The sequence below is a fragment of the Salvelinus fontinalis genome, chromosome 25, assembly GCF_029448725.1.
Source record: "Salvelinus fontinalis isolate EN_2023a chromosome 25, ASM2944872v1, whole genome shotgun sequence".
NCBI classification, from domain to species: domain Eukaryota; kingdom Metazoa; phylum Chordata; class Actinopteri; order Salmoniformes; family Salmonidae; genus Salvelinus; species Salvelinus fontinalis.
The window spans coordinates 36,362,217-36,376,596 of NC_074689.1; the positions used below are offsets into that span (position 1 = coordinate 36,362,217).

General features: G+C 41.9%; 1 protein-coding gene across 1 annotated transcript in view; it reads left to right on the forward strand.

Annotated features, from left to right (window-relative positions):
• Window positions 1-11,538: 11,538 nt before the first annotated feature.
• Window positions 11,539-14,380, forward strand: part of LOC129823351 (retinol dehydrogenase 12-like) — a 23,093-nt gene continuing 20,251 nt past the window's right edge. The window contains exon 1 of the mRNA XM_055882275.1: window positions 11,539-11,637. Within this exon, the coding sequence (XP_055738250.1) occupies window positions 11,539-11,637 (99 nt within the window). The remainder of the gene's footprint in view (window positions 11,638-14,380) is intronic.

Consider the following 14,380-nt stretch of genomic DNA (forward strand, 5'->3'; position numbering starts at 1 on the left):
TCACAAGGACCACCGCGCCACCTTCCTGTGAGCACAGCACAACAATGGTGAGTCCAAAAATAGGCGTATGTCTTGTATGCTGCTGCATAAAAGATGAAATATGCCAGGGATATATGTATACTGTAGCCAAGACAGTAATACTAAGTGTATGTTGTCTAGTAAGCTGTTAGTAGTTCATGTGTTTCACCCTAAGAATTTGGTCTCTCTCAGAACTTAGTCTACTGTTCTGACTTGATGGTGCAGATGTAGCCGATAGCCAGTTATAGAGAAATGTCATCATCGAATATTGTAAAAGCTTTCATTGTCTGCTTATACGCCCCCGTTATTTATACTACATTTCTGACTTGGTGTACAGGGAGAATACTGTAAGAACGGCCCATGCTCAAAATTCTGTCACTGTCCATTTTAAAAGAGCCAAACAAATAGGCATATCATCCATCTGAGCTCACTCATTAACCTTAATGTAAATTACGGCATGCCTCGGATGCGCTCATCGTTCCCTCATGGCATAGTTTGTACATCTCAATTGTTATATTGCTTATATGCTGTAGGTCTCATTAGTATCTTATTCATCATTTTAGGCAATGTTGAAATTATGCATTTCTTTGTTTTGCTTACTTTGTATATTATAATTAGCTCACATGCTTTTCTCCACGAGGAGGGGATACTATAATGTTGTTGGGTCTGTAACCATGAGGAGGGGATACTATATAATGTTGTTGGGTCTGTAACCATGAAGAGGGGATACTATATAATGTTGTTGGGTCTGTAACCATGAGGAGGAGATACTATATAATGTTGTTGGGTCTGTAACCATGAAGAGGGGATACTATATAATGTTGTTGGGTCTGTAACCTTGAGGAGGAGATACTATATAATGTTGTTGGGTCTGTAACCATGAGGAGGGGATACTATATAATGTTGTTGGGTCTGTAACCTTGAGGAGGAGATACTATATAATGTTGTTGGGTCTGTAACCATGAGGAGGAGATACTATATAATGTTGTTGGGTCTGTAACCATGAGGAGGGGATACTATATAATGTTGTTGGGTCTGTAACCATGAGGAGGGGATACTATATAATGTTGTTGGGTCTGTAACCATGAAGAGGGGATACTATATAATGTTGTTGGGTCTGTAACCATGAAGAGGGGATACTATATAATGTTGTTGGGTCTGTAACCATGAGGAGGGGATACTATATAATGTTGTTGGGTCTGTAACCATGAAGAGGGGATACTATATAATGTTGTTGGGTCTGTAACCATGAAGAGGGGATACTATATAATGTTGTTGGGTCTGTAACCATGAAGAGGGGATACTATATAATGTTGCTGGGTCTGTAACCATGAAGAGGGGATACTATATAATGTTGTTGGGTCTGTAACCATGAGGAGGGGATACTATATAATGTTGTTGGGTCTGTAACCATGAGGAGGGGATACTATATAATGTTGTTGGGTCTGTAACCATGAGGAGGGGATACTATATAATGTTGTTGGGTCTGTAACCATGAGGAGGGGATACTATATAATGTTGTTGGGTCTGTAACCATGAAGAGGGGATACTATATAATGTTGTTGGGTCTGTAACCATGAAGAGGGGATACTATATAATGTTGTTGGGTCTGTAACCATGAGGAGGGGATACTATATAAAGTTGTTGGGTCTGTAACCATGAGGAGGGATACTATATAATGTTGTTGGGTCTGTAACCATGAAGAGGGGATACTATATAATGTTGTTGGGTCTGTAACCATGAAGAGGGGATACTATATAATGTTGTTGGGTCTGTAACCATGAAGAGGGGATACTATATAATGTTGTTGGGTCTGTAACCATGAAGAGGGGATACTATATAATGTTGTTGGGTCTGTAACCATGAAGAGGGGATACTATATAATGTTGTTGGGTCTGTAACCAATGTTTGCCAGTGACAGTTCAGTAATAGACTCATGTAATTCCAGGTGATATTGCGAGGGTTGTTTTGTTTGCGCAATGTGCTGTCTGTGCATCGGTATCGGCCTATTGTCTATAAAAGTGGATCCTTCTGGTATTTTCCTTCCTTTTTAGAACACATAGGCCTAATAAAATACTTTAAATGGTGGGCAAACCGCATCTCTCTGTGGTGACTTAGAGAAGAGTCAAGTTAACACCTCAACATCTTGCTGAATTTATCTGAACTGACACATATAAACATTTCTGTCAGTGTCCCAGTGACTTTTGATGTACAATATTTGGCAAAAGACTGTGACTCTTCCTGAGTCAAAAAAACTTTGAAAAAGTATTGTGAACGTGTTAGCAAATCATTTTATTAGACTTTTCCCCCAAGGACGATTTTAGTCAACAACTGTGTTACCGAATGGTCTGTGCCAGGCATGGCTAGTAACATTCTGCATACTAGCAGTCATTCTGGATACAATGTTAAACATGTGCCCCTTCACTTAAATGCACTTGGTATCCTGCGACAGTGCGTCGGCATCAGGTGACACATTTATCATTTCCAAGTTTTCATCTCTTGCAAAAATACAGCTTTCTCTTTGACATAGGGTTGCTAATGTTAGGATTTATGCTTATGCACTATAGCCTGGTAGCTTATAGTTTGAAGATGAATATTGTTTTGTTACACACACACACACAATACAGAGGGGGGTGTGTGTGTAGGTGTGTAAGGCTTGACCACCACAGGCCATAAAAGCTGTGGACAGTCTGGAGAGGGGAGGGGTGCATCACTCTGGGCCAACCAGGGTGGTGAAGAGACTGTTCAGTACCATATTAGGAATTGTTTAAGTGAAGAATCGAGGTGGACCCAAGACGGAGCTACTCTACCCAACAACCAGATGTGGACAAGGAAAACGCCAAGGGGCTTGGACAAGTTCGGGGGCCCACAAAGGAGGAGCAAGAGTATTAACCATGCTAAACCTCTACTATGATAGGCCAACTGGACAAGTTGAGAATAAAATTGTCATAGTATAAAAACTACTATTTCAGTACATTCCACAGTTCTCTGATCTAGCCTGCGCGGAGATACAGTGAACCCGTATATACGAAAATTGCATTTTCCATTTATAAGTTTGAGTTTAATTAAAATACTTAAAATATATTCGGGGACTCTGAATCACATTTTGTCCTGATGCCAGATTTGAACAGACGCAAATCTCTTTCACTAACTAGTCTATAGCTATTGTAGGGTCACTAGTTGACCTATTGTAAGGTCACTAGCTTGCCTAATGTAGAGTTGCTAGCTTAATGTAAAGTGGATAGCTATCTTATTGTAGGGTCACTAGTTAGCCGATTGTAGGGTCACTAGCAAGCCTATTGTAGGGTCACTAGTTAGCCTATTGTAGGGTCACTAGCTAGCCTATTGTAGGGTCAATAGCTAGCCTATTGTAGGGTCACTAGCCAGCCTATTGTGGGGCCATTAGCTAGCCTATTGTGGGGTAACTAGCTAGCCTATTGTAGGGTCACTAGCTAGCCTATTGTAGGGTCACTAGCTAGCCTATTGTAGGGTCACTAGCTAGCCTATTGTGGGGTCACTAGCTAGCCTATGGTAGGGTCACTAGCTAGCCTATTGTAGGGTCACTAGCTAGCCTATTGTAGGGTCACCAGCTAGCCTATTGTAAGGCCTTTTAGGCTTGACTGTAGGTTGTAGGGTCACTAGTTGACCTATTGTAAGGTCACTAGCTTGCCTAATGTAGAGTTGCTAGCTTAATGTAAAGTGGATAGCTATCTTCTTGTAGGGTCACTAGTTTGCCGATTGTAGGGTCACTAGCAAGCCTATTGTAGGGTCACTAGTTAGCCTATTGTAGGATCACTAGTTAGCCTATTGTAGGGTCACTAGTTAGCCTATTGTAGGGTCACTAGCTAGCCTATTGTGGGGTCACTAGCTAGCCTATTGTGGGGTCACTAGCTAGCCTATTGTAGGGTCACTAGTTAGCCTATTGTAGGATCACTAGTTAGCCTATTGTAGGGTCACTAGTTAGCCTATTGTAGGGTCACTAGCTAGCCTATTGTGGGGTCACTAGCTAGCCTATTGTAGGGTCAATAGCTAGCCTATTGTAGGGTCACTGGCTAGCCTATTGTAGGGTCACTAGCTAGCCCATTGTAGGGTAACTAGCTAGCCTATTGTGGGGTCACTAGCTAGCCTATTGTAGGGTCACTAGCTAGCCTATTGTAGGGTCACTAGCTAGCCTATTGTAAGGCCTTGTAGGCTTGACTGTAGGTCAAGATGTTGTTAACAAGAAACGGTATAGGACTTCAAAGAAGTCACATGGTACCACAAGTAGAGTGTCAGGGGGATTCCTACTTATTACCCTGACACAGCTCCTCCACTTCTCACGTCATTACGTCATACTTCCTATTTGGGTCTTTCACTTCCCTCTCTCTTTTCTTAGGTTTTGTAGAATATGCAGATGCACCAAATGTAAAAATAGTATAGTATATATGAATACTATAGTTTTCACGGAAAGGATTCAAGCCCTTTCTATCTTTCCAAATGTTGTTACCTTACAGCCTTATTCTAAAATGGATGAAATAAAACATGTTCCTCATTGCTGTGTCGATCACAAAATTCTCGACAAATTATTGTGGACCTGTTAGCAAATCATTTTATTAGACTTTTCCCCCAAGGACGATTTTAGTCAACAACTGTGTTACCGAATGGTCTGTGCCAGGCATGGCTAGTAACATTCTGCATACTAGCAGTCATTCTGGATACAATGTTAAACATGTGCCCCTTCACTTAAATGCACTTGGTATCCTGCGACAGTGCGTCAGCATCAGGTAACACATTTATCATTTCCAAGTTTTCATCTCTTGCAAAAACACAGCTTTCTCTTTGTCATAGGGTTGCTAACTAGCCTATAGCTATTGTAGGGTCACTAGCAAGCCTATTGTAGGGTCACTAGCTAGCCTATTGTAGGGTTGCTAGTTAGCCTATTGTAGGTTCGCTAGTTAGCCTATTGTAGGGTCACTAGCTAGCCTATTGTAGAGTTGCTTGTGTAATGTAAAGTGGCTAGCTATCCTATTGTAGGGTCGCTAGTTAGCCTATTGTAGGGTCACTAGCTAGCCTATTGTAGGGTCACTAGCTAGCCTATTGTAGGGTCACTAGCTAGCCTATTGTAGGGTTACTAGCTAGCCTATTGTGGGGTCACTAGCTAGCCTATTGTAGGGTCACTAGCTAGCCTATTGTAGGGTCGCTAGCTAGCCTATTGTAGGGTCGCTAGCTAGCCTATTGTAGGGTCGCTAGCTAGCCTATTGTAGGGTCACTAGCTAGCTTATTGTAGGGTCACTAGCTAGCCTATTGTAGAGTTGCTTGTGTAATGTAAAGTGGCTAGCTATCCTATTGTAGGGTCACTAGCTATCCTATTGTAGGGTCACTAGCTAGCCTATTGTAGGGTCACTAGCTAGCCTATTGTAGGGTCACTAGCTAGCCTATTGTAGGGTCACTAGCTATCCTATTGTAGGGTCACTAGCTAGCCTATTGTAGGGTCACTAGCTAGCCTATTGTAGGGTCACTAGCTAGCCTATTGTGGGGTCACTAGCTAGCCTATTGTAGGGTCACTAGCTAGCCTATTGTAGGGTCACTAGCTAGCCTATTGTAGGGTCACTAGCTAGCCTATTGTAGGGTCGCTAGCTAGCCTATTGTAGTGTCACTAGTTAGCCTATTGTAGGGTCACTAGTTAGCCTATTGTAGGGTCACTAGCTAGCCTATTGTGGGGTCACTAGTTAGCCTATTGTAGGGTCACTAGCTAGCCTATTGTAGCGTCACTAGCTAGCCTATTGTAGGGTCACTAGCTAGCCTATTGTAGGGTGACTAGCTAGCCTATTGTAGGGTCACTAGCTAGCCTATTGTAGGGTCACTAGCTAGCCTATTGTAGGGTCACTAGCTAGCCTGTTGTAGGGTCACTAGCTAGCCTATTGTAGGGTCAATAGCTAGCCTATTGTAGGGTCACTAGCTAGCCTATTGTAGGGTCACTAGCTAGCCTATTGTAGGGTTACTAGCTAGCCTATTGTAGGGTCACTAGCTAGCCTATTGTAGAGTTGCTTGTGTAATGTAAAGTGTCTAGCTATCTTATTGTTGGGTCACTAGCTAGCCTATTGTAGAGTTGCTTGTGTAATGTAAAGTGGCTAGCTATCCTATTGTAGGGTCGCTAGTTAGCCTATTGTAGGGTCACTAGCTAGCCTATTGTAGGGTCACTAGCTAGCCTATTGTAGGGTCACTAGCTAGCCTATTGTAGGGTTACTAGCTAGCCTATTGTGGGGTCACTATCTAGCCTATTGTGGGGTCACTAGCTAGCCTATTGTAGGGTCACTAGTTAGCCTATTGTAGGGTCACTAGCTAGCCTATTGTAGGGTCGCTAGCTAGCCTATTGTAGGGTCGCTAGCTAGCCTATTGTAGGGTCGCTAGCTAGCCTATTGTAGGGTCGCTAGCTAGCCTATTGTAGGGTCGCTAGCTAGCCTATTGTAGGGTCGCTAGCTAGCCTATTGTAGGGTCGCTAGCTAGCCTATTGTAGGGTCGCTAGCTAGCCTATTGTAGGGTCACTAGCTAGCCTATTGTAGGGTCACTAGCTAGCCTATTGTAGGGTCACTAGCTAGCCTATTGTAGGGTCACATTTGTAAGAAATACCATTGTAATAACACAAGCATATTGCTATTACATTGTTATAACTAACTTCTTTCTAAAAAACAGGGTTTCTCACAAGCACAAACTGAGACACACACACACCAGAGACAGATGGCTGACACAGAACATTCATAAACACTGATAAGGCAGGGAAGGCCTTGAGCAAGAGTGCTTGGGTCTGCATCCCACGAGATAATGAGACACACACATAACCGAGGACAGAGGGCTGACATAAACCTTTCATAAACACCGATTAAATAAGAACATCTGCGCACACACCTAATCTCCTATTTTAGCTGAACATTTTGGTAACAAAGAACTTTTGATACAAGACTCAGAAGGATGACGCACAGCTCATCCGGACCAATCTGAGAAGACAACAACCTGATCAGGACCAATCAGAAAACAGATCTACCAGACTCAACCTACTTTCTGTGCTGTATAAAATGACTATGTATTTCTGTTATCTGGGCTCTGTCTGCAGGTTCATTACGAGCTGAATGAACGAGTCCAAGCATGCTTGTATCAGATATCTTTACCTCTGAATAAAACTGCTTTTTGTTATACGAATATCCACCCTGTCCAGAGTCTCTACTTCGTCTCAGTTCTCCAGTAAACTTGTGTCATCAACACTAGCTAGCCTATTGTAGGGTCACTAGCTAGCCTATTGTAGGGTCACTAGCTAGCCTATTGTAGGGTCACTAGCTAGCCTATTGTAAGGCCTTGTAGGCTTGACTGTAGGTCAAGATGTTGTTAACAAGAAACGGTATAGGACTTCAAAGAAGTCCAAATGTTGTTACCTTACAGCCTTATGCTAAAATTGATTAAATAAAACATGCTCCTCATTATTGCTGTGTCAATCACGAAATTTCGTCAGCTGTGATTGTCAATCAAATAACTGCATACTCTGATTTGTCTTTATGTTAGGTCCTGATCTGGCTTTGCCAAATGGCTGTGGGCTACACTCCTTTAGCAGACAACATTTTGCTTAGAATTCCGAATCATTATTTTATAGTATGAAGAATACAATTGAACAAAGCTGAATAGATTACAAACGATATTTTCTCCAAGCGATTTGAGGGAGTGCGCACACGTGGCTATTCTGTGGCGAGCGATTAACAAAGAAATAGATACTCCTATATTCTTAATTTAGAGTTATTCATGTAAGTTTAGGCTATATGTTTTGATTTGTAATACATTATAAGGCTGCATGATGTGACTCTAATGATGATTTGAAAAAAGTTGCTTGAAAGGCAAAGAAAGCAAAGCTCTGATTTGTTTTTTTGTGCAGGCTGTACACACTGTCTGTACATCAGTCACTCATTCACAATTTGACAAGCACTTGATAATGCCTAGAATTTCACGGCGGTGGCGGCATCCCCTTTGTGTGGCCGTAATGCATCCTAAAAACAATCCATGCCCTTCGCGACCAGTTGTCTTTGTGCTCTTCTGCCCGAGTGCTGCACGCTCCATCACGTGATCAGGTCTTTCTCACAGGCTACAAGTGAAGACAGACACATCGTGGACGCAACTGCTCTTGTCCTTATTCCGAGGTGCATATTGAAGATATAAGAACTGTCCACATTTACTTTTCGTCAGCCAACATGATGAGTAGGTCTAACGAACGCAAAAGCACTAGCCTATGTCAGTCTACTATCCCCCATGGTACAAAAGTCGACCTATTCTATTCTGTGCGAGAAATAAATATTCCAAACATAGTCTGGGACAGTTGTGGGATGCGATAGATCCCAAATGAATACAACCACTAGAATAAAAAAAAACTATTTGATGCAATGTGGCTGATGCAACAGACTTTTAGCTTAAAATGTTGATCAACTATTAGGCTTCTTCACATTATAAGCGCAGCAATGTGCACACAGCAGTAGGCTATAAACACAAATGTTCCATTAGCGGAAAACACCATTATCAAAAGTGACCGCAAATGCAACTATGCATGTAATGCTTTTATTATAAAGGTGCATTTTTATGGTGAAAATGATCTTCCCCAAACTTGAAACTCACACGCTGCTTATGTATGTAGTTAGGCTCTACAACCCTTGTAAAGCAGATTAATGTGCTTAATTTTAAGAAGTTATTTGGCCACTTTAGTTGTGATACAAACCTTATTAAAACATATAGGCCTATGGGCTAGGCTACATGAGGTGTGCGACTGTGATTCGAAAAAGTCTAGGGAAAAAAAGACATTGTTTCTTATGCTGGGCATCATTCACAAGTGATAATAAATTATTCACAATTGATAGATTAATATTGTCTCCCATCAGACTATTCTTAATGTAATCTTGTCTTTACATATACAAATATTATATATGTGACATTTGTTTTAATTTAGAATGGACCGTTATCATGCACCTGTCTCGAAACAGAGGCAGCGGGGAAAAATACATGTCATCTATGCACTTAAATAGCGAATGGATGTTACTTTTTCCCATGGTTTATTTTCTCCTGTTACTCCTGTTGTAAATATAAGCAATGTGCTTTAATATTAGGAAAGTTGAGAAATAAATATAGTAGGCCAAGCCATCCAACCTTACAGAGCTTGAGAAGATCTGCAGTGATGAATGGGAGAAACTCCCCAAATACAGGTGTGCTTGTAACGTTATACCCAAGAAGACTCAAGGTGCTTCAACAAAGTACTGAGTAAAGGGTCTGAATTCTTATGTAAATGTGATATTTACATTTTTTTAAATATTTTTTTTATACATTTGCAAAAATAAAAAATAAACTGTTTTTGGTTTGTCATTTGTGTGTGTAGATTGACGAGGGGGAAAAACGATTTAATCAAATCAAATGTATTTATATAGCCCTTCGTACATCAGCTGATGTCTCAAAGTGCTGTACAGAAACCCAGCCTAAAACCAGGTGTAGAAGCACCTGCATTCCATTGCAGAATAAGGTCAAGGGGTCCCGAATGCATTGTAGCTTTGCTCCTTGGCGTCTTTTGTAGTTTCAGCTGTGTTCTTTGTGTCAGTTGCTCTGACTAGTTGTGTCAACAACAACAAAAAAATGCACTTTGAGATTATTCTGTATAATGAAAAGTACTTTATAAATGAAATAAATTATTATTATGTATTATTATAAATACTATACTATATACTAAATACTATGGTGATTAATATAGTGTTTTTGCGGATTGTAGTATACTGTAGAATTTACTGTAGTGTTTTTGCAGACATTACTGTAGTATTTACTATTGAGTTTTTTGTTTTATTATCTTTGAGATAGAGTCTTTCTCCTTCAGGAAACCCACTGGAGAAATACAAAAAGGGCACATTTTCCGTAACCTGTAGGTAGATAGGACTGTGGTCTGAACGGGTAGGTCAGAGCTTCTGCTCTTTTCTATAACCTGTAGGGAACACAACATACTGTATACAGTATATGGTCTATACTTGGCATGTAGATTTTTACTATAGTTAATAAATGTCGTGTTTTTGTGGACATTACTGCAGTATTTACTACAGTGTTATTTCTGATAATACTTTAGTGGTTACTATAGCATTATACAGTATACTATAACATTCTATAGTAAGTACTACACATGATCGAGGGATACTACAGTGTGTAGTATAGTACACTACAGTTTCTATAGAATTCTACAGTAAGTACTGTAGTAAACTACAGTTGGGCTTCCAAGTGGCACAGCGGTCTAAGGCACTGCATCTCAGTTCTAGAGGCATCACTACAGACCCTGGTTCGATTCCAGGCTGTATCACAACTGGCCGTGATTGGGAGTCCCATAGGGCGGCGCACAATTGGCCCAGCGTCGTCCGAGTTAGGGTTTGGCCGGGGTAGACCGTCATTGTAAATAAGAATTTAAAAGCAGTCCTCGAAGTAATCATCTAGTTTTTCAAAAGTATCGGTAATCTGACTACAATATTTTAGCTGGTAACGTAACGGATTACCGTTACCGTTTTTTGTAATCCGTTACTCCTCAACCCTGGTTGTAAGGTGTCCTTTGATGGTATTTATTTGTTCCACATTAGTCATTGTTGTACCTTAGGACCTACAATAGATACATATACATGTATATTCAACAACAAGGGTGTACCAATGAGCTATGAGAGACAGTAAAAAATTTATCATAATAGAGGACTATTGAAATAATATTATTTCAGTGTAGATAAGGGAAGGGCAGGTTAAAATAAACACATGACAGCCGGACAACCCAGTGTATGAATCAAATGGATTTGCATATGAATGGAGTGTAAATTAGCTGACTTCGTGATCTGTAAGGTAAGTAACTTTAATGTGTCAAGCTGATTACACTTTTTTTGTTGTTGCCATTTCCAAAACGTAGCAACGTTTAAGACATGGATTTCATGTTGTATTGTTAACAAGGTACCCGAAAGTAGTTTGAATTAATGTTTTCATGTTATTAGCTAAACAAAACTTGTTTAAAACAGAAAAATTGTTGCGGAAATCAGCCTTGTTTGCATAGCGATGATGAAAATAACGTAATTTGGGCTGTAATGATCTCCAAACTTCTAATCATTAGGGAGAGGAGGCCAAGATGGCGGCTTGAACAGATGCAGAGCAGCGCACCAACACGTTTCCAGTCATTCCTATTATTGTTTTTATATGAACTTTCCTGTGACTGAATCGATAAGTGGATCATTTATTTAAATGGTAACAAAAAAAGAGAGAGGAAAAAGCAAGCCGTTCTATTGCTAATGAACAAGAGAGAAACGTGCTTATAGACAACTGCCATAACTACGCCCTATGGACAATCTCACGCTTTCGGCGGCTGTTGAAGATGACGAGTTGCCCTCGGTTTACTCCATGCAAACCTCCACGTCCCCAAAGAAAAAACAATATGGACTCTGACATCGTGGCTACCTTCTCCTTACTCATCAACTCCAGGTCGGAATGTCTACCATTGAGAAAATGGTAAGCGCCATGGTCATCAAAGGCTTAAAACAGACTGTGGAGTTTGCATGTGGTGAAATCAAGGATGTGAAAATGAGAGTGGCTAAAGTTGAAAAGAGTGTGGAAAAGGTAGAACAGAGTAACAATGTCTACCATAGACGTCTCACTGATCTGGGGCAATAAACAAGAAGATGAAACCTGAGACTCTATGGTGTGCCCGAGGTGGAGAATGAGGATGTTGTTCGTAACTTGTTTTGTACATAATGTGCTGGTACCGTCTCTTATGACCGAAAAAGAGCTTCTGGACATCAGAACTGCCATTACTCACCTCAGATTAGACAAAGAGTTTTTCTTCAATGAGTCGGACGGGAGGGATATACTACAGATACCTGAGCAGGCCCAGATCCCTGTCATTCACTGGAGAAGGAAGTGGATATTTTGCAGAAAAAGATTGGGGTGCCTTGTGAGGATCAGGCGACGAGTGGCTAATCTGTCTTTGCCTTCTGTCCTGCTGCTAATGTTAAATCGCTGGAAAATAAATGGGACAAACTGAAAGCACGTATATCCTACCAACGGGGCATTAAAAACTGTAATATCTTATGTTTCACCGAGTCATGTCTGAACAATGAAATTAAGAACATACAGCTGGAGGGTTATACACTATTGGAAGGACAGAACAGCAGCCTCTGGTAAGACACGGGGCGAGGGCCTATGCATATATGTGAACAACAGCTGGTGCACGATATCTAAGGAAGTCTCAAGGTTTTGCTCGCCTGAGGTTGAGTATCTCATGATATGCTGTAGACCACACTATCTACCTAGAGAGTTCTCATCTGTATTTTTCGTAGCTGTCTACATACCACCACAGACCAATGTTGGCACTAAAACTGCACTCAATGAGCTGTATACCGCCATTAGCAAACAGGAAAACGTTCATCCAGAGGCGCTGCTCCTAGTGGGCGGAGACATTACTGCAGGGAAACTTAAATGTGCAATCAGAGGGAAACAAATTGTAGACCACCATTACTCCACACACGGAGATTGGTACAAAGCTCTCCCTCGCCCTCCATTTGGCAAATCTGACCATAATTCTATCCTCCTGATTCCTGCTTACAAGCAAAAATGAAAGCAGGAAGCACCAGTGACTCGGTCTATAAAAAAGTGGTCAGATGACGCAGATGCTAAACTACAGGACTGTTTTGCTAACACAGACTGGAATATGCTCCGGGATTCTTACGATGGCATTGAGGAGTACATCACATCAGTCACTGGCTTTATCAATAAGTGCATCGAGAACGTTGTCCCCACAGTGACTGTACGTACATACCCCAACCAGAAGCCATGGATTACAGGCAACATTAGCACTGAGCTAAAGGGTAGAGCTGCCGCTTTCAAGGAGCGGGACTCTAAAACAGAAGCTTATAAGATATCCCGCTATGCCCTCCGACAAACAATCAAACAGGCGAAGCGTCAATACAGGACGAAGATCGAGTCATACTACACCGGCTCCGACGCTTGTCGGATGTGGCAGGGCTTGCAAACTATTACAGACTACAAAGGGAAGCATAGCCGAGAGAGGCCCAGTGACTCAAGCCTACCAGATGAGCTAAATAACTTCTATGCTTGCTTTGAGGCAAGTAACACTGAAACATGCATGATAGCATCAGTTGTTCTGGACGCTCTCCGCAGCCGATGTGAGTAAGACCTTTAAACAGGTCAACATTCACAAGACCGCAGGGCCAGACGGATTACACGCTGACCAACTCGCAAGTGTCTTCACTGACATTTTAAACGTCTCCCTGTCTGAGTCTGTAAAACCAACATGTTTCAAGGAGACCACCATAGTCCCTGTGCCCAAGAACATAGTGCCCTCAAAGCTCATCACCAAGCTAAGGACACTGGCACTAAACATCTCCCTCTGCAACTGGATCCTGGACTTCCTGACGGGCCACCCCCAGGTGGTAAGGGTAGGTAACAACACATCCGCCAAGCTGATCCTCAACACGGGGGCCCCTCAGGGGTGCGTGCTCAGTACCCTCCTGTACTCCCTGTTCACTCATGACTGCACTGCCAGACATGACTCCAACACCATCATTAAGTTTGCTGATGACACAACAGTGGTAGGCCTGATGACCGACAACGATGAGACAGCCTATAGGGAGGAGGTCAGAGACCTGACCGTGTGGTGCAAGGACAACAACCACTCCCTCAATGTGATCAAGACAAAGGAGATGATTGTGGACTACAGGAAAAGGAGGACCGAGCACGCCCCCATTCTCATCGACGGGGCTGTAGTGGAGCAGGTTGAGAGCTTCAAGTTCCTTGATGTCCACATCACCAAACTAACATGGTCCATGCACATCAAGACAGTCGTGACGAGGGCACGACAAAACCTATTACCCCTCAGGAGACTGAAAAGATTTGGCATGGGTCCTCAGATCCTCAAAAGGTTTTACAGCTGGACCTCTATACCAGGTGGTGTCAGAGGAAGGCCCTACAAATTGTCAGACTCCAGCCACCCTGGTCATAGACTGTTCTCTCTGCTACTGCACGGCAAGTGGTACTGGAGCGCCAAGTCTGGGTCCAAGAGGCTCCTAAGTAGCTTCTACACCTGAACAGCTAATCAAATGGCTACCCAGACTAGTTGCATTCTCCCCCCATCCCCTCTTGAACGCTGCTGCTACTCTCTGTTATTATCTATGCATTGTCACCTTAATAACTCTACCTACATGTACATATTACCTCGACACAGGTGCCCCCTGTATAAAGTCCCGCTATTATTATTTACTGCTGCTCTTTAATTATTTGTTATTCTTATATCTAATTGTATTTTTTATTTTTTTAGGTATTTTCTTTAAAACTGCATTGTTCA